Source organism: Salvelinus fontinalis, chromosome 2 (genome assembly GCF_029448725.1).
Source record: "Salvelinus fontinalis isolate EN_2023a chromosome 2, ASM2944872v1, whole genome shotgun sequence".
Taxonomy (NCBI): Eukaryota; Metazoa; Chordata; class Actinopteri; order Salmoniformes; family Salmonidae; genus Salvelinus; species Salvelinus fontinalis.
Window position 1 is genome coordinate 88,313,272 of NC_074666.1, and position 24,586 is coordinate 88,337,857.

Sequence of the window (24,586 nt, forward strand, 5' to 3'; positions counted from 1 at the left end):
GCTTTCCCTGGTGCTGAATTGGTGGACCATGGGGCAGAGGGAGAGTGAGGAGGGGTGGGGGCGGGGTTGCAGCAGGCAACTCTATTTGGTTATACTTTACTGATGGAGGAGATGGGGGTGGGGAATGAAGGCAGACAGAGCGGATGGAGGGGTTTTACAGTAAATTGACAAGTGGTTCCTGTGGAGAAGGATCGATAAGAGAAGGAGAGAAGGATGGAGGGAGAGAGAGAGAGAGAGATACATAAAACAATACTTACCTTACTAGCTCTGACTTTGCTGAGAGCTACTTTGAGGAAGCATGTACTTACTATGACTGTGACATGTGGTTGTCCCACCTAGCTATCTTGAGATGAATGCACTAACTGTAAGTCACTCTGGATAAGAGCATCTGCTGAATGACTAAAATGTCAAATGTAAATACAATAATGCATTGATTCATTTCCCATTTAGTGTTACCTGCTAATTTCAATTTGAGATGAAAGATGGACCAGCTATAAGACATCAGGGACAACCCTGTGGGGACACATTGTGTCCTGAACTTTGGTGTACCTCCTTTTCATTTGCTTCATTGTAAGTAATTTGATTCCATTTGAAAGGAGGCCATCTCCTTTGGGTCTTAAGACCAACGTTTGTTGTCTATCTACTGAAAGGCTGCAAAGAAAATCAGAAACAGTGCAACATAACGCTACAATCAGAGTCTGTCACTACAGTACTAGCTAGTTCTGTTGAGCACCATGAACCACGAAATCAGAAATCAGAAAGAATCATAAATCTGAAGATGCGCCTTTCTTAGAGAAGAGGCTTGGGCCCTACCCTTTTCCCCACAATCATGGTGAACGTCTCCCTCTGCTGGTCAACAGTTAGTAAAGCACACTTGCTGAAGGGAGGGCAGCATTTTGCCTCCTGGCTGACGAGGGAAATGTGATACAGTATATTACATAGATTCCCTCCAAGAGGGGATAATGGAATAAACATGAAATACTTGAGCATGTTATGAATATGAATGTGAGGTAAACATATGATGCTGCTGTAGAGATACATCCAGAGGAACTAACTGTTTGAGGGGATGGGCATATGATTATAATACATATTTATCCCAAATATGAACACACTATCCTTGTGTAGTGTGAAGAGTATTCTAATGCACACAACATGATCGAGGTAGACAAATGATTTAAAAGGTGTAAATTAGTACACCACAATGTAGCACCGTTGAATTATAGGGCCAGTACACATCCTCTTAGATAGACCTTGTAGGCACATGCCAGACAGAATTAACAGGATTAGATCTACTTAACCAAATGACGAATGAAATGGCTCCCTCCCTGGTAAAAGGCGGATTATTTTTTCATCAATTGGATTAGTTGACCACCGGGTGAGGAAAATAGGAATCAGACCACAGTCATTTGTCTGGTTGACACAGGCCTAGGTCTATTGGCTCAAAAAAGCCTAGCAGTTGAACAGTAGGCTATAAACCTATTTAATCCCTAGCCGGCTAGTCTAGTACTTCACAACCCTATCTTTTCTCTTGATAGCATTGCTTGATAGCCTACCATCCTCTTCAACCTCATTGACCTAAAAAATATTGACCTTGTTCAGGTGCCACCTGCTTGCTGTGTTGCACCTGCCTACTTGCATCACTGCAGATTTCCCAATTCACCAATGGGTGCATAGTAACAAAAAAATGGCCTACTGCAGATCCATATCCGTATTATAGGCCTGTAATATATGCTGTGTGATTTATGAATTTATGCATTAATTGTAGTGTTTTGCTTTTGTTTTGACAGGTAGCTAGGACAACAAAACTGTCAACAGATGACAGACCTACAGGCTTTGACATGATGTTTTTCACTTGGTATACATGTTGAACTAAAGTAGGTCTCGCTGTTCAGCAAACGTCCTCAATTTTCACACTAATGAAACCCTAACTGTTGAGGATATGGGCCATTATCGGGCGTGTGACAGCGTTACTGAAACCGGTCAGGTGAGAATTTTGAATGCACTGCGGACGATCCCATACAACACAACCTTGTATTTCTGCTCCCAACCACTAGGAGGACCACTGGGATAGGCACCGTAGCGTGGTGATACAAGGAAGCGAACTCCAGCAGGACAACAACAGTATCGAAGTGTGTGAGAGAGAGAATAGTTCGAAGACTACACTAAATGGGGACGCGAAATGACATCTTCAACCAACGAGAGGAGAGCATTTGCTCACAAAATTAATCGGTGAGACTCATAATTTGTATGTACTCTGTAGGACAGCTAGTTCGCGTGACATGACGAACAGACCGAGTAGTGCAGGATTTAAGGGTATCACTGATCGTAAACCGCGCAGACTGAATAGGAACTGAGACAGACGGAGGCTAGTCTATTGTTCAGCATATGGACTTCGAATTAAATGTGAATTTATCATTCACCCTGCCATTGTTTAGAAAACTAAAACGATTTTCATACCTTGCGATTGTTTCTTTGTTGCACACACAGATAACGTTAACTAGACCACAGCTATCCTTTTGCTAGTGGGCTGACACTCGCGCCATCAAACATGTTGGCTACTAGTTACCTAAATTACTTTATTTTACATTATCTTGAGGAGCCCCAAGTAAAACGGATATAAAACGATAATTAGTAGTTATCTAGTCATATCAGCCGTTGAATTCGCTTTCCCGTCGACCTGTGGGATAACAAGGCGTGGGTTAGGTTACACTAATATTGTTGCGCTGCAAATGACCTCAGCTTGATCCTCTGTGCTGTCACTCCTAGTTCAGGTCATACTGTGTAGAACTCTTCTAGTTCTTATGGAGTTCTGATACACAATGAAAACAGAAGTAGGCAAGATGGAGTTCCCCTTTTCCTGTGGGAAAGTAAAGTAGCCGAGGACAGTATCTTTATTATTATCCACGGAGTTAGATCAGACCTATAGCCGAAATATCACCTTGCATGACATGATGAATTTCCCTGTTCCACCATTGTTGAGTTCATACTTGTGTTCATCAAAGCCTTGATCAGGGAATGGCATGCTAAGCCATTGATTGTGTGGTGCATGGTGGGTAGATATAGGCAATACATGGTAGTACATGCTAATAGCAGGTGTCGTTCCGCCCCGGTCACACAAACACACACTTTCAGAAAAAAAACACTAGCCTAGCTGTTCACCTTGCAGCCTTCATAGAATCGTCTGAGAACCTCCTTCATATTATGGGTGCGTGGCCCTTGGAGGCTCCTGAGAGCAGACTGGATATTTGATTAGAGACATGCAGGTGAACATGTCACATCAAAACCAACAGGGAGGAAATCTCAATGACATGTTGGAATGTCAGCAGTCCAGTACACCACAACTACACCACAACAGGCCCATACCTTGTATCTTGTATTAGGACTTTCCGACTGGCCCATACCATACTTATTATACTCACTATGGTATGTACGCATATTTCTCAGTCTCACATGATTATCATATTGAGTTAGCATAGCAAATGGTGAATGGTGCTGTTCCCTCTGAATGTTGACTGGCAGCCTACTAGTTCAAATTGTAGCAGCTAACCTACTACTAGGCTATAGCCTAACTTAGTAGTAACCGAGTAGAGTGCTGAATTCAACAGCTTAGGCCTAATCATTGCTACAGTTTCTCCCCTCTCCCCAACTCTGTTATCGTCCAGTCCTTTCTCTCTCCCTCTCCTCAGTGGGAGCCAGTCCATTGTATCGGTTCAGGATGCAGGAAAGGGTGTGACAGGGTGTTCCGTCTATTACCCTTGGAGGCGATAGCTTTTCCTTTATCCTGTTTAAAGTGGGGATTGGAAAAGGTAGCACATTTTAAAGGCAGAATAACACTATCACAAACACATTGTTGTGACTGACGCCTCTGTCAAACGATTGTTGTAGAGTTCCAGCTTAAAAGGGTTGTGTGATTTGGGGTAGCAGAGTTATTTCTGAGAGATGGGGGTGTGTAGTATGTCATGGGGGGAAATTACATTTGATGGTCTCCTTTTGAAGCAGAGAGCAGTAGCATTTAACGTGTGGAATGAAGACATAGTTTGACCACAGCGACCGTGACCAGGGAATTTCGGAAGCGTTATGTGTGCGTGAAACTGTACAGGTCTGTGTGTGAGAGAGTCTGAGAGAATGAGATGGCTAGTCCGTTATAAGTTTGTGGAAGAGCAGCTGCATGCTGTGTCTCTGCGAGAATTGTGGGCCTAGTTTGACTTTGTCCCCCTCTCTAAGCCTCCCATTTGCTATTGGTCCATAAAGGCCCAGGCCAGGGGCAGTGAGAGCGTTATGGCTCTCTGCCTGGTTTCTGTACTAGGCCCAGCCACCGCTCCTCTCTTTTCCCACAGATCCGGCTTGACTCCCATTCACAACAGCTGCTGGCATTCAGCACTGCTTCTAGTACCAGCTGCTTGGGACTGCGTAGTGCGGAGAGAATGGATAGCATACATGGCTGCTCACATCTGATAAGAAGTCAAAACTGGAAAGCTATTATTAAATCTAAGGCAGGCACATAATTATGTATAAAACACATCCATCTAGCATTACGTCTGGGAGTAGCCTACATATTCATAATGGTTTAAAGCAGCAATAAGCTAAATGTAATAGGTTTAACTATGGGTTATCAGCATCAAGGCTTTTGTTTGGCCTATGTTAATTGTCTTATTTGCATGTGCATGATAATGGTGAGGCAATTCGATTTTTGGCACCTCGCTGGAGAGATTTTAGCTGAGTATCTAGATTATGGAGCATGTTTGCATACGAATCTGAGGCAAACGCGTGCAAGTTTGGGCATCAAATCATTTGTACTCAAGTTAACTGTCTTTATCCACTGACAGAATGATTGCTATTCTGCTATTTATTATGTCTAGACTTGTTTCTGTTTGGCTTCCTGAAGATACAGCTGTGAATGAAAAACAGTTTCCCCCCTGTTTGAGTGTAACTGTACTCTACCGTTTCCTGTCCGTCTGTCTCTGTCAGGACGGTGGCTGCAGAGGTCAGGAAGCAGGTATCCAGAGAGTACGGCTCCCCTCAGCTGTCCAAGAAACGAGGAGCACACCAACCTGTAAGTAGCAGTATGTTTTTAGGTATATCACCTTGTCTTTGGTCAAAGATGAGGATGGACTTTCTATGGATGAGTTGAATTTACTGTTTTGGAAACAAACAACTTAAGGAGGTCATCAACCACTTAGGATGTCATCTATTTGTGTATAAAAAGGCTAGCTCCGCAGTGCTCTCACTGAAGTGGAGCCAGTGTCTATGTATATGACTTGCCTAGTTAAATAAAGGTTACATAAAAAAAGTGTGTCAGAAGTAGGTGACGTAGGCTTAATCACTCCTATTATCCATATCTTTTCTTTGCTCACTATCTCGGTGTGGCCTGTAGCTTGTGTGGTCCTGGTGGAATGTTTAGGTGTATGAATATAAAGCTTCTCCAGGGCTGCGTTCAGTACATAACAATGGTTAAATTGAACAGAAACGGTGCTGTACTGAATGACCAGTTGAGGTTCAAAATGCACCGCTGCCCTTTTAAATATGTCACCCATTGCTTCAAGGCACACCCACCGAACGGAGCAAACCTATCTCAGTCTGTTCAAGAAAACGTGTCGTCCAGTGCAAACTGTTCCGCAAATGTTCAAGCAAACTGAATGCACCTCAGGTATTGATTGTTGTGTGTTATTGATTGATTGGTTGTCAGGTGCCGCTGACAGAGGTGGTGGAGCCTGTGGACTATGAGGAGTATGTGAGTAGCCACGCCCCTGGGGCGGAGCCTGGACCCCTCAGACAGCTGATGGAGTTCCCCCCAGACGACCTGGAGCTCGTCCTGCAGGACAGAGAGTGTACTACACTGGAGCCCCCTCTGCCCGAGGAGGAGTGAGTCACACTAACACACATACTATGTACATTATGTACAGTACACACCAGTGTTTCCCCTAGCATTATGTCCCCTTGCTTAGCTCTGTTTCCACCTGCCTAAAAGAGTTTGGCTTCAATGGGTTTCAAATGGTCATTTTGGAGACAGGGGCCTGGATGTTGCATTGAATTCCTTTGTGCCCCGCCTAGAAAATAATCCAGAGGGTAAGACTGACACACACATGCTCACTTGCATAGGACTTCTTGACACACAGCATTATCATGCTACTGGACAGACAGAATACCTTTCCTATGCCGTTGAAATATTTATGTCATACTATATAATTCATGTGTTTTTTTCCACAGCACATTTGACCCAAGAGTGAGAGATGCCTTGGGTGTCTACACAGATGACTGGTTGATCATTCAGAGGAAGTGAGTGTCCCTCTATCATGTGTCCCATGCCTCCCTCTTTTCCATTCCTTTATCCACATTGATTTACAATTGATTTGGTTGCAATGGTGCCCATGATGTGCATTATCTCTGTGATTTAAAGATGAGGATAATGCATTTTGTCATGTCTGTAGGTATCAGCGTTACAGTACAACCCACACCCCCCACAACTCTGAGCGCCAGAGGGAGAGGCAGCGAGGGCTGGTTAAGCAGACCTTTGAACTGGACGAGGCTGCGGCCACTGACCGCCAGGATGACCAGGACGATGCTAAGCGGCGGTCAGTCTCTCTGGATGACACGCCCCGGGGTAGCTGGGCCTCCAGTATTTTTGACCTGAAGAACTCGTCGCCGGACGCCCTGCTGCCCTCGGTGCTAGAGCGCACGGCTGCAGAGGACATGGACCGCCGCAACGCTGAGGCCCGCCTCCAGGGGCGCCACTCTGACCTGCTGGGGCTCTTCCCTCCTCCCGACGAGGTCGGTCCCAAATAATAATATTAATATCATCCATACACTTTGTGTAGAATGATATAGCTATAACATAGAAAGCTACAGAAACTATATCAAAACGTAATTATATATATATATTTTTTTATGTTTCAAAGTTAATTACATGTAGATTCTGTTGCTAAAAATCAGGCAGTTGCACCATAGACTTTGAACCACATCAATGAAGTGGATGTACAATACCATGGCCTTCTCCACAGCCATGTGACCATCTGTTTGCGTATCTTGCCTCTAGGGCTGGGCAATATGTCCAAAATATAATATTAAGGTATTTGAAAAATATATAATGTTTTTAGGGTATTTGATGTTATGTTTTTGAATAATAGAAGTTCTACATTTGCTTTGAGTAGTGCGTGACCCTAGGGTGGCAACACATACAGTTCATTCGGAAAGTATTCAGACCCCTTCACTTTTTCCACATTTTGTTACGTTACAGCATTCTAAAATTTATTAAATAAAAAAAAAAAATCCTCATCAGTTTACACAGAATAACCCATAATGACAGAGAGAACAGGTTTTTGGAAATGTTTGTAAGTGTATTAACATTTTTAAAAATGAAATACCTTATTTACATAAGTATTAAGACCCTTTGCTATAAGACTAGAAATTGTGCTCAGGTGCATTCTGTTTCCATTGATCATCCTTGAGATGTTTCTACAACTTCATTGGAATCCCAATTTGGTCAATTCAATTGATTTGACATGATTTGGAAAGGCACACACCTGTCTATATAAGGTCCCACAGTTGACAGTGCCAAGCCATGAGGTCGAAGGAATTGTCTGTAGAGCGCCAAGACAGGATTGTGTCAGTGGCCTCCATCATTCTTAAATGAAAGCAGTTTGGAACCACCAAGACTTTTCCTAAAGCTGACCGCCCGGCCAAACTGAGCAATCGGGGTAGTAGGGCCTTGGTCAGGGAGGTGACCAAGAACCTGATGGTCCTTCTGACAGAGCTCCAGAGTTCCTCTGTGGAGATGGCAGGACCTTCCAGAAGGACAACCATCTCTGCAGCACTCCACCAATCAGGTCTTTATGGTAGAGTGGCCAGACGGAAGACACTCCTCAGTAAAAGGCACATGACAGCCCGCTCGGAGTTTGCTAAAAGGCACTTAAAGACTCTCAGACCATGAGAAACAAGATTCTCTGGTCTGATGAAACCAAGATTGAACTCTTTGGCCTGAATGCCAAGCGTCACATCTGGAGGAAACCTGGCACCATCCCTACGGTGAAGCATGGTAGTGGCAGCATCATACTGTGGGGATGTTTTTCAGCATCAGGGACTGGGAGACTAATCAGGAATGAGGGAAAGATGGACAGAGCAAAGTACAGAAGGATCCTTGATGAAAATCTGCTCAGGACCTCAGACTAGGGCGAAGGTTCACCTTCCAACAGGACAACAACCCTAAGCACACAACCAAGACAATTCAGGAGTGGCTTCGGGACAAGTCTCTGAATGTCCTTGAGTGACCCATCCAGAGCCCGGACTTGAACCCGATCGAACATCTCTGGAGAGACCTGAAAATAGCTGTGCAGTGACACTCCCTATCAAACCTGACAGAGCTTGAGAGGATCTGGAGAGAAGAATGGGAGACACTCCCCAAAAACAAGTATGCCAAGCTAGTTGTGTCATACCCAAGGACACTCGGGCTGTAATCGCTGCCAAAGTTGCTTCAACATAGTACTGAGTAAAGGGTCTGAATACTTATGTAAATGTTATATTTCATTTTTTTATTTTTTTTAAATGTACAAACTAGTTTTTAAAAATCAGGTTTTGCTTTGTCATTATGGGGTATTGTGTGTAGATTAATGAGGAATTTAATCAATTTTAGAATAAGGCTGTAATGTAACAAAATGTGGGAAAAGTCAAGGGGTTTGGATGCTTTCCTGAATGCCCTGTACATTCTAACTGATTTCAATGGGTCTTTCTCCATTCTGATTGTTTTATACTGTTCTATTCAACTTCAACCAATTATTTCCATCAATTTCTGCAATCATTTGAGAATTTCCACACTACCACGTAGGGCTGCACGATATGGGCAAACAATCTAGGCCTTATTTTTTACAAAATGTTACAATTGCACTTGTGTGAACTTTAAAAAAAATTTAAAAGCATTTTATTTAATTTTTAAAAAACTAAGCAAGTCAGTTAAGAACAAATTTTTATTTACAATGATGGCCAAACCCAGACGACACTGGGCCAATTGTGCGCCACCCTATGGGACTCCCAATCATGGCCGGATGTGATACAGCCTGGATTCGATCCAGGGACTGTAGTAACGCCTCTTGCACTGAGATGCAGTGCCTTAGACCGCTGCGCCACTCGGGAACTGTTGGAGTCATGGAAATAGAATGATTATTCTAATTCTGTAGTTAGAATATGAAAGTGGTACTTTGAATGCAGTGTTTGACTTGACAATGAAATAAAATGCCAGGGAGGAGTTATTGTGATGGAGTAGGAACCAAATTGTTGATAAGTGTTTCCCAGGGGACCCTATAATCTTTGGCTACGTTGAACGTTTTCTTTTAGCTACTTCATGTAGCTAACATTCATGCTTTGCTTATTCCTCTTTGATTTAGAAGATACTGTTGCACAGACAACATGCTGATTGAGGTATACACCATCACTGGTATTATCAGGCTGTATAGCTAGTTATGTTTGTTCTGACCCAGTACAGGTATTAGCCAGATAACTAGTGATTAGCGACTAACATAATTTAGGCCCAACTTGCTAAGAAAAGACAAACGAGCTGTTTGCAGATGTAAGAAACACAAACTAATAGTGTAATTCTGGAACACTATTTAATTTATATTAAGAAGCAAATAGAAAACCACATCGCTGTCATCAACATTGTCATTACAAGCATTTTGCTACGCCCGCAATAACATCTGCTAAATTCTGTGCCATTCTGTATACTTCTGGCCCTTCTTTGGACACTGCGTGAACTAACCTCCAGACGAGTTTCAATGCCATACAACTCTCCTTCCGTGGCCTCCAACTGCTCTTAAATGCAAGTAAAACTAAATGCATGCTCTTCAACCGATCGCTGCCCACACCTGCCCGTCCGTCCAGCATCACTACTCTGGATGGTTCTGACTTATGTGAGAATATGTGGACAACTACAAATACTTAGGTGTCTGGTTAGACTGTAAACTCTCCTTCCAGACTCACATTAACCATCTCCAATCCAAAATTAAATCTAGAATTGGCTTCCTATTTTGCAACAAAGCATCCTTCACTCATGCTGCCAAACATACCCTCGTAAAACTGACTATCCTACCGATCCTTGACTTCGGCAATGTCATTTACAAAATAACTTCCAACACTCTACTCAACAAATTGGATGCAGTCTATCACAGTGCCATCCGTTTTGTCACCAAAGCCCCATATACTACCCACCACTGCGACCTGTACGCTCTCGTTGGCTGGCCCTCGCTTCATACTCATCGCCAAACCCACTGGCTCCAGGTCATCTACAAGTCTTTGCTAGGTAAAGCCCCACCTTATCTCAGCTCACTGGTCACCATAGCAGCAACCACATGTAGCACGCTCTCCAGCAGGTATATTTCACTGGTTACCCCCAAAGCCAATTCCTCCTTTGGCTGCCTTTCCTTACAGTTCTCTGCTGCCAATGACTGGAACGAACTGCAAAAATCACTGAAGCTGGAGACTCATATCTCCCTCACTAACTTTAAGCACCAGCTTTTAGAACAGCTCACAGATCACTGCACCTGTGCATAGCCCATCTGTAAATAGCCCATCCGACTACCTCATCCCCATACTGTATTTATTTATTTATTTATTTTGCTCCTTTGCACCCCAGTATCTCTACTTGCACATTCATCTTCTGCACAACTATCACTCCAGTGTTTAATTGCTATATTGTAATTACTTCTCCACTATGGCCTATTTATTGCCTTATTGCCTTACCTCCCTGATCTTACCTCATTTTCACACACTGTATATACTACTTTTCTACTGTATTATTGACTGTATGTTTGTTTATTCCATGTGTAACTCTGTGTCGTATGTGTCGAACTGCTTTGCTTTATCTTGGCTAGGTCGCAGTTGTAAATGAGAACTTGTTCTCAACTTGCCTACCTGGTTAAATAAAGGTGAAGTAAAAAATGTGTATGTGCTCAAAACATTTTTTGCATGTGCTGCATTGACCATGCAGACTGAACATAAGTGTCTTGTGGTCGAAGAACAACAAATGCACTCCATGGGTGACAGGGAGGGGCTCGGTCTGTGTGGAACGCGGCATGGAGAGAGAACTCGAGTAGCGGAGTAAACTATAAAAATGGACGTTCCACACGGCGTATCACATTTAACAAACAAAACATTCAAATACCGTTATAGAAGGTTAACACCCAAACCGGTCCGTGCATCAATACCGGTATACCGTATACCGCCCTGCCCTACATGCCTCTGTCTCCTTCTCACGCTCTCTCCCTCTTTCGTTATGTCTGTGTACACACTACTGTGGTGTCTGTGTCAACGTTGCCATGGCGTCTGGCTGTGTAAATGTTGCCGTCGTGTTTATGTTCTCAAGGCTATGTGTGTGTTGTCTGACAGGATGAGGCTGTGGAGAGATGTTCTGTCCCAGAGGTCCCCAAAGAACACTGTGGTCAGAGGATCATGGTCAAGTGTCTGTCCCTCAAGTGAGTGACCATCTGTCTGTCCTTATCGTTCCTAAAATGATCCTTCTCGGTCACTCTTTCACTTATACCCTTTTCACACTAATGTAAAGTGCTGAGTCACAGTTCAGGTCAGCACAATAGTAAATACATTTTGGCATTTTATTAATTTATCAATCATATTTCCTTCTCATCCAAACACATGTTGTGCTTTTTGTACCCCCTACAGATTTGAAATAGAAATTGAGCCAATATTTGGGACTCTTGCTCTCTATGATGTCAAGGAAAAGAAAAAGGTACCCATAAGTTTTCTATAAATGTTTAGACTGTGTACATATAGAGCATGTTATTTTTGAATTATCATATTATCCTTATGTCATGCTGCGCTCAAGCTTTGACTGATTACATAATTCTATCTCTTACTATGCCTCAAAGGTCTTGTGCTTTAAATCTCAGAGTCAAAACGTAATTAATATCCCTTAACATACATTCCCTCATCTCCTCCCTCTCCCAGATCTCAGAGGACTTCCACTTTGACCTGAACTCAGATCAGATGAAGGGCTTGCTGCGTCTCCACACGCCCCACACAGCCATCTCCACCCAGGCCCGCTCAGCCATCTTCTCCATCACGTATCCCTCTGCAGACATCTTCCTGGTCATCAAGGTACTGGACATAGGGCCACTAGGGAGGGGGGGCACATACAGAGAGTCCAGAGAAGGCTCTACGTCACATTACAAATGACTGACTCTCTGTAGGACTTTTTATTGGTCTGGTCACATGTTCTGGAGAAAACCCCTAGTCATGTCCATATGAACTGTTAAAGACACTAAATCTTTTATCTTCTATCCACCTGCCACAATGTTTTTTAGATGTGAGCTGAATTACACAGCAAATTCTCCGCTGTTAAATAAACACTGAGAGTGTTAAATTTAACTCTCTTCCAGTGTCAATACGGGTCCACACTTTTCGGTGTGAAATTAACACTTTGCTTAGTGTAAAGCCTTATTTGCATATTTCCCAGTGTGCCTTACCTTTTGTGTGAGTTGTAGAGTTACCACCCATGACTGTATTTGTTAGTGACAGAGACATGGCTGTTACATTCATTCATTTTCAGTCCTGTAGCCTTCACTAAGTGAGATCCCAAGCGAATATGTTATCATTAAAATTACATTCTTTTAAAACAAGACAATCCATATTTTATAAGCCTTATTTTGAGGGCCTAGTTTACCCTAATAGAGTGGCCTGCAACTCATGATTTACAGGCCACATCAGGTGTGCAAGTCAAATATTTTTTGGGTACTATATATATTTTGTTTTTACAAAACATACACATGCAAATGACAGCGTACAGACGCACGCAAACATCAACAACACTGTATCTTTGAACGCGACCCAGTCGTTTATTATTAATGTTCTATTGCCATACTGGCTGGCAACGTTCTTATCCCTTGCTTGCTAGCTAGCCAACTACGGCTAACTTGCAGTCATGTCAAAAAGGAGCAGCCAGAATAACAGCAAAGTAGCTGCATATGTTTAAGCTGTTTTCTAGTGGCCATTTATTTAGATGCATCCATAACAATGAGCTAATGATGCGTGAATTCGCCTGGCATGGAAAATGTGCTCACTCGGCAGGACACTGTTGTTCAGAGGAGCTAGCCGACAACACAGCTATAGTAACACAATCACTTCAAACTGAAGTTGGAAAGACTGCAAATTAGCTGTGTTCCATTTGACCTTTTTTCAATTGAATTTTTTTTGTAAATATCCATAAAAATGATGCCAGCTGATTCATGATTTTGACTTGCATAGAAACGCTGCCTGCCTGTCTGTCTCGTCCCGACTCCCAACCCCTACTCGTTCACTACTATGGGACAGCAGGAGATCCAATTTGAATATTAAAACAATGTTGCAAATGTCGGAGAGACAGACAGCAACGTTTATACAAATCTCCGCTGTTGAAAACAAAATGTTAGTCTAAAAGAAATATGAGATAATGTCTAGATGCTTTTTATAGTGGAGATCAAGTTTATAAGTTGCCTGGCTGTACTGATGAGACAATGGATTGCGCAGTCAGATGGAACGGAGTATAAAGGCATTTCGATGTCATAGATTTAGCCGGAGGCAATTTGTGGAATAGACGCCGGCTGGAATGCGGTTTTAACCAATCAGCATTCAGGATTAGACCTACCTGTTGTAAAATTAAGAAATGTATCTGCCGTTGTACTGTAGAATTTGTGAATTTTGTCTCTTGTATAATACATTCTATACATTAGTTTATACTGGATTAAGCATACATTTTCATTAGTTAGTTATGTTCCAACATTCCCTCCATCTTGTGCCAATATCAGTTATACACTGCTCAAAAAAATAAAGGGAACACTTAAACAACACAATGTAACTCCAAGTCAATCACACTTCTGTGAAATCAAACTGTCCACTTAGGAAGCAACACTGATTGACAATAAATTTCACATGCTGTTGTGCAAATGGAATAGACAAAAGGTGGAAATTATAGGCAATTAGCAAGACACCCCCCAAAACAGGAGTGATTCTGCAGGTGGTGACCACAGACCACTTCTCAGTTCCTATGCTTCCTGGCTGATGTTTTGGTCACTTTTGAATGCTGGCGGTGCTCTCACTCTAGTGGTAGCATGAGACGGAGTCTACAACCCACACAAGTGGCTCAGGTAGTGCAGTTCATCCACGATGGCACATCAATGCGAACTGTGGCAAAAAGGTTTGCTGTGTCTGTCAGCGTAGTGTCCAGAGCATGCAGGCGCTACCAGGAGACAGGCCAGTACATCAGGAGACGTGGAGGAGGCCGTAGGAGGGCAACAACCCAGCAGCAGGACCGCTACCTCCGCCTTTGTGCAAGGAGGTGCACTGCCAGAGCCCTGCAAAATGACCTCCAGCAGGCCACAAATGTGCATGTGTCTGCATATGGTCTCACAAGGGGTCTGAGGATCTCATCTCGGTATCTAATGGCAGTCAGGCTACCTCTGGCAAGCACATGGAGGGCTGTGCGGCCCCACAAAGAAATGCCACCCCACACCATGACTGACCCATCGCCAAACCGGTCATGCTGGAGGATGTTGCAGGCAGCAGAACGTTCTCCACGGTGTCTCCAGACTCTGTCACGTCTGTCACATGTGCTCATGTGCTCAGTGTGAACCTGCTTTCATCTGTGAAGAGCACAGGGCACCAGTGGCGAATTTGCCAATCTTGGTGTTCTCTGGCAAATGCCAAACGTCCTGCACGGTGTTGGGCTGTAAGCACAACCCCCACCTGTGGACGTCGGGCCCTCATACCACCCTCATGGAGTCTGTTTTTGACCGTTTGAGCAGACACATGCACATTTGTGGCCTGCTGGAGGTCATTTTGCAGGGCGCTGGCAGTGCACCTCCTTGCACAAAGGCGGAGGTAGCGGTCCTGCTGCTGGGTTGTTGCCCTCCTACGGCCTCCTCCACGTCTCCTGATGTACTGGCCTGTCTCCTGGTAGCGCCTGCATGCTCTGGACACTACGCTGACAGACACAGCAAACCTTTTTGCCACAGTTCGCATTGATGTGCCATCGTGGATGAACTGCACTACCTGAGCCACTTGTGTGGGTTGTAGACTCCGTCTCATGCTACCACTAGAGTGAGAGCACCGCCAGCATTCAAAAGTGACCAAAACATCAGCCAGGAAGCATAAGAACTGAGAAGTGGTCTGTGGTCACCACCTGCAGAATCACTCCTGTTTTGGGGGGTGTCTTGCTAATTGCCTATAATTTCCACCTTTTGTCTATTCCATTTGCACAACAGCATGTGAAATTTATTGTCAATCAGTGTTGCTTCCTAAGTGGACAGTTTGATTTCACAGAAGTGTGATTGACTTGGAGTTACATTGTGTTGTTTAAGTGTTCCCTTTATTTTTTTGAGCAGTGTATTTTGGATAGGCTCTCTGCAAGGTTTGTATATCTTACCAATCATATTAATATCAGTTTCTGACTCAAATAGGATTCCCTCAAGATTGCTCTGATCTCCAAATGATTTAAAATCGAAACTTTGATATTAAACTTTTAAGTTGCATGTATTTGAAAATATCTACACGGGTCAGTCCAAAATTGCTTTGTAATTCTGTAATGGAAATACATTTATCTCCTATTACCAAGTCATTCACGGTTTCTATGCCATTAGTTTTACATGTGGACCAATTTATCAGTGAATTCTGAAAGCTATTGAAGGATTGTTCCATAGGATTGTGTTTTTAAAGAGTGATTTTGGTTCTTGTAGAATACATGTATTTTTCTTCTATATTTCTTCTATAGTGTTTTTAACTATGAAGTTGTTTTCTGAAAGTTCACAATTTCAGTTTGTGGCAAAACAAACAAGTATAGTGTAGAGAATCATTGTACCATCTAAACCACTGAAATATATTTTCTATAACCAGAAATAATGTATTTTCAGCTGTTTGAGGCTGGTGTACAAAACCGAAAGTAAAAGACGCAAAAACAAAACTTAAGAATGGGAAGCATATAAATAGCGTACATAGAACAGATCTACCGCTTCTTAGAGTTGCTTTCAATGAGAATGGCAGATCTACAACACACTTTTCTATGTGAATTTTGGTCGGGTTGCCCAAAAATCTATGTATTGCTGCTTTAATGTTCTCAGATTTATCCTTTGAAAATAGACATGTAAAAAGATTCTGGGGATGAGCATGCGCATCTTCAATATGTACCCATTGTTCCTCTGTAGTGCATTTAACTATATGTCGCAATAAGAAGACTTGTGTGGTGAGTTACAACAACAATACAACAAACAAACAACAACAAACAATACAATTCCAAGTCTGGAAGGTTTAAACCACCCTCAGACTTAGGAAGATGTAAAACGTTTATTTTTATTCGATGAGTTTTATTTGCAATTTCAAAGTCTAATTATGCTGGCTTGCAAAGTGGTGTCATTTCCATTGGAATCGAGCTAGAGTGGAGATATCCAAAATGTTGAAATGTTTTCACCCACAACCTGCATTCAGAATGACTGCCATGGTCAGGAGGACTAAGATGTGAGACTACCTAGACCATCTAAACTGGAACAATCATTTCAGTAACGGGTGCAATAAGTCCAATTAACAGATTGGTTTAGTTTAGAAAAATGTATGTTATCTTTGTGTAGCATAAGAATAATTCATCAATCAATTTAAAAAAAAAACAATTTAAAAAATCTACCTGCAATAGAACACTGGCTATTAACACCAACACTGGCTATTAACACCAACACTGGGGTTCTTATGTAACACTTAGGTAACACTGGCCAATTTGCTATATAAACTGTATTTGAGCAGACCATCCCAGACAAATCAGTGGAATATCCTTCAGCCACCAGAATGATTCATGCCAAGTGACTTTGCAATACCTTATCATGGCTGCATTATATCACTTATTTACTTTAGATAAAGTTCTGTAAGCTTTGCCACATAGGTGACAGTGAAGTGCAACGACCTATTTGTCTTTACCTAGTGAATGTGACATTAGTTATTCTGAAGATGCATCCAAAATTTGCATTTCATATATTGCTTTAGAAATGTGTGTGCATGCACCATGTGTGCACCATTTGCAAATAATGGTCAGGTCAGCAATGTACACCGTTACACACGTGTCTTGTCTGTATGTATATTTTGTGTGTGTGTGTGTTTCAGCTGGAGAAAGTCCTTCAGCAGGGAGACATAGGGGAATCCTGTGAACCTTACATGGTCATGAAAGAGTCGGACTCATCAAAGGTAACAGTAAGTTCAAAGTATCTATCTTCTATTGGTCTTTTCTTTGCATGTGTACATGCCTGTATGGGGTCATGCACATGGGACTCTGTCCAGCTGGGTAGCCATCAGCATTTCTCAATTCGTCTTAGTCAGACAACTGCAATATTTGCAATTGCCTATTCTGAAGATCAATGTCCGACAAACTCTAAAACATTATATAAATATTACAGTATCACCTTGCAAAGGTCTTTTCTCAAGGCCCTTGATAGAGCAAGCTCCTATCCAGGTTTACAGTCGCCACCAGTCAGTCTGTCTCTCTCTGTTTAGCACAAGGAGAAGCTGGAGAAGCTGCGTCTGCAGGCGGAGACGTCGTGTGGCAGGCTGGGGAGGTACAGGATGCCCTTTGCCTGGACGGCCATCCACCTGGTCAACATCGTCAGCAGTGTGGGGGGGCTTGAGCGCTCCGACCCTGACTCTGACTCTGGTACTTATGACCTCTGACCTCTACCAAACACCCCCTGGTTTAATCACAGTTAGGATGTCAAGCACACACACACACACACAGATTCTCTCTTAATATACACATGTAAATACACGTTGGAATTCCTTACATCAGTCACACTCAGACACTTCTTGTTGAATTGTGGATGTAACAAAAGTGTCATCATTTCATAATATCAGTATGTAATAATTGTTATTTAATGTCTAAACGGATGACTTGTCTTTTTGTCAGAGCGGAAAGGCCATGGAACATGGAACGAGAGAAAGAAGAAAGGGTTTGAGCGGATGAGTGTAGGAGAGGACATGTGCAACTTTGCCACCTTCCGTCCAGCCACTCTCACAGTCACCAACTTCTTCAAACAGGTCAGTCAGAAGGTTGTGTGTTTGTGCTACCCAGGTGTACAGTGCCTATCATAAGTATTCACCCCTCCTGGATTTCTTACAACATTTTTTTGCGTTACAAGGTGGGATTGAAATGTTTACAAAGTAATACAAATTAATAAAATGTCTTGGTTATGTAAGTATTCACCCCCTTCGTTATGGCAAGCCTAAATAACTTCAGGAGTAAAAATGTGCTTGACAAATCACATAATAAGTAGCATGAACTCACTCGGTGTGCAGTAATAGGGGTTAACATGAATTTTGAATGACTACCTCATCTCTGTACCCCACACATAAAATTATATGTAAGGTCCCTTAGTCACGTAGTGAATTTCAAGCACAGATTCAACCACAAAGACCAAGGAGCATTTCTAATACCTCGTAAAGAAAGGTGGGTAAAAAATCAAAACCAGACACTGAATATCCCTTTGAGCATGGTGAATTTGTTAATTACACTTTGGATGGTGTATCAATACACCCAGTCACTACAAAGATACAGGCATCATTCCTAACTGAGTTGCTGGAGAGGAAGGAAACCACTCAGGGTTTTCACAATGAGGCCAATTGTGATTTTAAAGTTTAGAGTTTAATGGCTTGCTTGCCAAAATGTTGTACTATCCCTTTAAATCTCCTATAAAATGTATGGCAAGACATGAAAAAAGTGCTGTCATAAAGATCAATATTCAGTTTGACAGAGCTTGAAGAAATTGGAAAAGAATAATGGGCAAATATTGCACAATCCAGATGGGCAAAGCTCTTATGAGACTTACCCATGAAGACTGACATCTGTAATGGCTGCCAAAGGTGTTTCTAACATATTGACTCAGAAAGGTGAATACTGATTTTAATCAATATATATTTTTCATCATTCATATTTTATACGATTTTATCTTCCACTTTGATATTGCAGAGTATTTTCTGTAGATCTCTGACATAATAAAAAAAATACCACTTTGTAACAAAAAAAATATGAAGAAATCCAAGGGGTATGAATACTTGTTATAGGCACTGTAACCTGTCTCAGTGTGGGTTGTGTCTGTGTGCCAATATACTATGATCTTTGTATCTGTAGGAGGGGGACAGGCTGAGTGATGAAGACCTCTACAAGTTTCTGGCAGACATGCGCAGACCGTCCTCTGTCCTACGCAGACTGAGACCTGTCACAGGTACCTAGTACCTCATCAGCACACACATATATGTTTATGTATAATCACCTGCACAAATTCTATAGGCTGAATAGAGAATATATTTTGTTTACTAGTGTAACCTTGTTTTTCTCTCTTCCTGCTCCTTCTGTCCCTAGCCCAGTTGAAGATAGACATCTCTCCTGCCCCAGACTCTCCTCACTACTGCCTGTCTCCTGAGCTGCTCCATGTCAAGCCCTACCCTGACCTGAGGGTGCGCCCCACCAAGGAGGTGCTGGAGTTCCCTGCCCGCTATGTCTACACCCCTCACACCACCTACAGGTCAGTCTACACGCCTCACACCACCTACAGGTCAGTCTACACGCCTCACACCACCTACAGGTCAGTCTACAACCCTCACACAACCTACAGGTCAGTCTACACCCCTCACACCACCTACAGGTCAGTCTACACCCCTCATACCACCTACAGGTCAGTCTACACGCCTCACACCATCTACAGGTCAGTCTACACCCCTCACACCACCTACAGGTCAGTCTACACGCCTCACACCACCTACAGGTCAGTCTACACGCCTCACACCACCTACAGGTCAGTCTACACGCCTCACACCACCTACAGGTCAGTCTACAACCCTCACACCACCTACAGGTCAGTCTACACCCCTCACACCACCTACAGGTCAGTCTACACCCCTCATACCACCTACAGGTCAGTCTACACGCCTCACACCATCTACAGGTCAGTCTACACGCCTCACACCATCTACAGGTCAGTCTACACCCCTCATACCATCTACAGGTCAGTCTACACCCCTCATACCACCTACAGGTCAGTCTACACGCCTCACACCATCTACAGGTCAGTCTACACGCCTCACACCATCTACAGGTCAGTCTACACCCCTCATACCACCTACAGGTCAGTCTACACGTCTCACACCACCTACAGGTCAGTCTACACGCCTCACACCATCTACAGGTCAGTCTACACCCCTCATACCACCTACAGGTCAGTCTACACGCCTCACACCATCTACAGGTCAGTCTACACGCCTCACACCATCTACAGGTCAGTCTACACCCCTCATACCACCTACAGGTCAGTCTACACGCCTCACACCACCTACAGGTCAGACTACACGCCTCACACCATCTACAGGTCAGTCTACACCCCTCATACCACCTACAGATCAGTAGACTCTTATACACTGTCATAGATCACACATACCACAGCTCAGAAATTATATTTTCAGTTTTCTATTTGCACACAAAATATACAAAATGACAGCAGTAAGAATGAATTAGAATTAAAATAAAGAACATCTACATGTACAATAAAAAAGGGCATGTGTTAAACACAATTAAATGTATTCAGAAGTATAATCCAGTGGTATAAATATATAATGTTATTGTAATTCAGTTTATTGGGTGGGAGTATGTGTTCAGTGTGAATTATGCTTGTATGAGTAGACAGGGTATTTATGCACCAGGGTAAAGTCATGGAGTGTAATTTCAGTAGCTACAGTAGCTGGTGTTAAGATGCAGTGGAACCATCAGGTGATGTGACAAAGGACTGGCTATCTCCTGACTTCACTCTGAAATAAAAAACAAAGCAAACTTAGTCAAACACGGCGTCCATCACTACATCAATCATGGGCAGATTCTATTTAGCATTTTTCAAACTATGTTCAGCTATTATACCCACCAGTTTCTGTAGCTTGGTCAACTGTTGGTTCTGACTCTCAATGCTCTGTTTTTGGAACTGTGTCCATGTTAGCAGGCCCTCCAGAACACTGGAGTGTTTTAACGCCCTATCCTGAAAACACACACGCACATATGAATTTATGAATGGAATAGAACAGACTGGGTGTGTTGGCATTGGATTGTTTGGCATAATCTGTGTGTGATTGAGAAGTGTACCTTACCTTTAAGTTCTGTATGGTGTTGGGGGGGTAGTTCTGAAGGTATGTCTCCAGGTTGATCACCTTGGTCCTAAGCTCTCCCTCTTCCTGCTCCACCCGGGCCACCTTGCCCTCAGCCTCCTCAGCCTCTGACTGCAGCCCAGCCATCTGGCCCTTGGAAAAGAGCATCTGGCTTTAAATCCTCTTCCTCCCACTGATCTTAGACCAGCTGCTCAAACTGCCTTGGTCTCAATATACACTGGCTGGCCAATGTCATTCTCACACTCCCTCTGTTCTCAGAACATTAGGATCTATATTGAGTAAACAAAACAAACATGTACATGGCTCTGTGTTTATGTTGAAAAGCTAGCCAGATAGTTGAGTGCTCAGGTTCATGGCAGTTATTGGCCCATTCAGCCAAATAGCCAATGGTGTCTGTTCAGCTGCTCTCCAATGTCTGTTCAGCTGTTCTCTCTCCCTGTTGGAGCCCAGAGGAATAGAGCTTATCTATCTGACTGACTGGGATTTCAGATTATTGGCAAAGCAGGGTTATCTCTGTCTGCCCTGTCGCTCTGTGGAGTGAAATCCACAAATTTATCATAATTTTAGACGCATAACCCTCTCAAAACGCATCTACCAATTGATGACACTGTCAGAGTTAGTTTGAGGTGTCTGACTGGGTATGTTTTCACAAGTAAATAGATACATCTACTGTACACCTGACAGAGTAGCTAAGGTGCAAGATCAAAATTCTACTGAATAAAAAGCCTCTGCACACTTAGATCTATGCACATTTCAGTAAATTAATTGGCAAGTTTCCGTTCACAGTAGACCTTTGTCAGAGCAGGACGAGTATGTTTCCTCACCTGTATCTCTCCTAGCACCCGTCTCATCTGTCTTTCCTTCTCTGCGGCCTGGCCTGCCTCCTGGCCCAGCCTCTCCAACCTTTCCTCATGTCTCCTCAGCGACCTCTCGATCCGCGCAAACTTGGCATCGGTGCTCTCGTAGACGTGGTGGAGGGTCTCGCTGAACTGCAGCACGCCGTACATCAGCACGTTCATGTCATCAAGGGGGGCAGCCTGGTTGTTCTTCTGGGCCTTCCGGACGGGGCTGGCTGGGATCCATGTTAAACACATGGCCATACACAGCAGGCAGAGTAGTGTGGCCCTCATCCTGATCTGAGGACAGAGGCTATATAGAGAGATTATTTATTTATCTCTTCAGAGAGACTATCGACTTGAAATCTAGTGAGAATCACCCAGTGCCCCTTCCTATGCCTGTTTGTCTTAAAGCTTTGTTAAGGGTGTTGTTACTCCTCAGTTTTCGTTAAAAAGTTTCCCTGGGTTCATTTTCTCAGCTGTATGTATAAGTGCCTCAGGTCTGTAGTATCTTTTTCGTCTCACATCGGATATCAGTAATGATACGACTCTTTTATATTGGGTGTCCAAAATTATTGTGAAACATTAGCTCAGTTGTGGTCCAATCAGAGATCAGCTCCGTGGCCTTAGTCAGGATGACCTTGGCATTCATCCCAACCTCTGGAGTAACTCTGTCAGGCCTCCAGATTTCAAATTCACATGACCTACATTAACATCAACTGAGTCTCAGTTTGTCCTGGTACAGTGGGGAGAACAAGTATTTGATACACTGACGATTTTGCAGGTTTTCCTACTTACAAAGCATGTAGAGGTCTGTAATTTCTATCATAGGTACACTTCAATTGTGAGAGACGGAATCTAAAACAAAAATCCAGAAAATCACATTGTATGATTTCTAAGTAATTAATTTGCATTTTATTGCATGACATAAGTATTTGATCACCTACCAACCATTAAGAATTCCGGCTCTCACAGACCTGTTAGTTTTTCTTTAAGAAGCTCTCCTGTTCTCCACTCATTACCTGTATTAACTGCACCTGTTTGAACTCGTTACCTGTATAAAAGACACCTGTCCACACACTCAATCAAACAAACTCCAACCTCTCCACAATGGCCAAGACCAGAGAGCTGTGTAAGGACATCAGGGAAAAATTGTAGACCTGCACAAGGCTGGGATGGGCTACAGGACAATAGGCAAGCAGCTTGGTGAGAAGGCAACGACTGTTGGCGCAATTATTAGAAAATGGAAGAAGTTCAAGATGACGGTCAATCACCCTCGGTCTGGGGCTCCATGCAAGATCTCACCTCGTGGGGCATCAATGATCATGAGGAAGGTGAGGGATCAGCCTAGAACTACACGGCAGGACCTGGTCAATGACCTGAAGAGAGCTGGGACCACAGTCTCAAAGAAAACCATTAGTAACACACTACGCCGTCATGGATTAAAATCCTGCAGCGCACGCAAGGTCCCCCTGCTCAAGCCAGTGCATGTCCAGGCCCGTCTGCAGTTTGCCAATGACCATCTGGATGATCCAGAGGTGGAATGGGAGAAGGTCATGTGGTCTGATGAGACAAAAATAGAGCTTTTTGGTCTAAACTCCACTCGCCGTGTTTGGAGGAAGAAGAAGGATGAGTACAACCCCAAGAACACCATCCCAACCGTGAAGCATGGAGGTGGAAACATCATTCTTTGGGATGCTTTTCTGCAAAGGGGACAGGACAACTGCACCGTATTGAGGGGAGGATGGATGGGGCCATGTATCGCGAGATCTTGGCCAACAACCTCCTTCCCTCAGTAAGAGCATTGAAGATGGGTCGTGGCTGGGTCTTCCAGCATGACAACGACCCGAAACACACAGCCAGGGCAACTAAGGAGCCTAGCCAGTCTCCAGACCTGAACCCAATAGAAAATCTTTGGAGGGAGCTGAAAGTCCGTATTGCCCAGCGACAGCCCCGAAACCTGAAGTATCTGGAGAAGGTCTGTATGGCGGAGTGGGCCAAAATCCCTGCTGCAGTGTGTGCAAACCTGGTCAAGAACTACAGGAAACGTATGATCGCTGTAATTGCAAACAAAGGTTTCTGTACCAAATATTAAGTTCTGCTTTTCTGATGTATCAAATCCTTATGTCATGCAATAAAATGCAAATTAATTACTTAAAAATCATAAAATGTGATTTTCTGGAATTTTGTTTTAGATTCCGTCTCTCACAGTTGAAGTGTACCTATGATAAAAAATTACAGACCTCTACATGCTTTGTAAGTAATCTGCAAAATTGGCAGTGTATCAAATACTTGTTCTCCCCAATGTAGATATGGACCAGGGCCTGGTTGCATAAAACATCTCAAGTTTAACTTTAAGTCAGATTCACAAAACATTTTAAGGTGAATTTCTCTCTTAAATTAAGTGAAAAAGTTAATGGTGCCCATGAGGTCCCTTAAGTGCTTCGTTCAGTATGGATATCAATGTAAACAGCATTTGTGTAGGTGAATGGTTTCCTCTGCCCTGGTTGCAAAAGGAAAACTTCAACCAGCTAGCTAGCTAGTTAGCTAAACAATGGAAGGTGCACAATCAATGGCTACAAAGCCAGCTGGCTAGTTAGCTA

General features: G+C 43.2%; 2 protein-coding genes across 7 annotated transcripts in view; one reads left to right on the plus strand and one right to left on the minus strand.

The window, feature by feature from the left end:
* The first annotated feature begins 2,062 nt into the window (after positions 1-2,062).
* LOC129830937 (dedicator of cytokinesis protein 7-like) overlaps positions 2,063-24,586 on the plus strand; it is a 46,534-nt gene continuing 24,010 nt past the window's right edge. For 2 of the 6 annotated variants that reach the window (XM_055893795.1, XM_055893831.1), the window contains exons 1-13: positions 2,063-2,229; positions 4,969-5,053; positions 5,687-5,862; positions 6,208-6,276; positions 6,429-6,768; positions 11,371-11,456; positions 11,662-11,728; positions 11,947-12,096; positions 17,116-17,202; positions 17,503-17,659; positions 17,909-18,039; positions 19,130-19,223; positions 19,361-19,523. In XM_055893795.1, the coding sequence (XP_055749770.1) occupies positions 2,180-2,229; positions 4,969-5,053; positions 5,687-5,862; positions 6,208-6,276; positions 6,429-6,768; positions 11,371-11,456; positions 11,662-11,728; positions 11,947-12,096; positions 17,116-17,202; positions 17,503-17,659; positions 17,909-18,039; positions 19,130-19,223; positions 19,361-19,523 (1,655 nt within the window). In that variant the 5' untranslated portion in view covers positions 2,063-2,179. The remainder of the gene's footprint in view (positions 2,230-4,968; positions 5,054-5,686; positions 5,863-6,207; positions 6,277-6,428; positions 6,769-11,370; positions 11,457-11,661; positions 11,729-11,946; positions 12,097-17,115; positions 17,203-17,502; positions 17,660-17,908; positions 18,040-19,129; positions 19,224-19,360; positions 19,524-24,586) is intronic. The other 4 variants (XM_055893804.1, XM_055893839.1, XM_055893812.1 and 1 more) reach the window with 3 other exon arrangements.
* angptl8 (angiopoietin like 8) lies at positions 20,446-22,486 on the minus strand. The gene is made up of 4 exons (XM_055893874.1): positions 21,972-22,486; positions 21,130-21,279; positions 20,910-21,020; positions 20,446-20,799 (listed from the first exon to the last, which is right to left on the minus strand). Exons 1-4 carry the CDS (start codon positions 22,275-22,277, stop codon positions 20,782-20,784), a joined length of 585 nt encoding a protein of 194 aa, XP_055749849.1. The 5' UTR covers positions 22,278-22,486; the 3' UTR covers positions 20,446-20,781.

What these genes read in the sequence shown, in the direction of transcription:
- angptl8 (XM_055893874.1), bottom strand. Translation starts at nt 22,277, where the DNA reads ATGAGGGCCACACTACTCTGCCTGCTGTGTATGGCCATGTGTTTAACA. An exon ending in GGGTGCTAGGAGAGATACAG is followed by an intron (nt 21,280 to 21,971) that starts GTGAGGAAACAT and finishes CTCTTTTCCAAG; the next exon opens with GGCCAGATGGCTGGGCTGCA. An exon ending in ACACCATACAGAACTTAAAG is followed by an intron (nt 21,021 to 21,129) that starts GTAAGGTACACT and finishes GTGTGTTTTCAG; the next exon opens with GATAGGGCGTTAAAACACTC.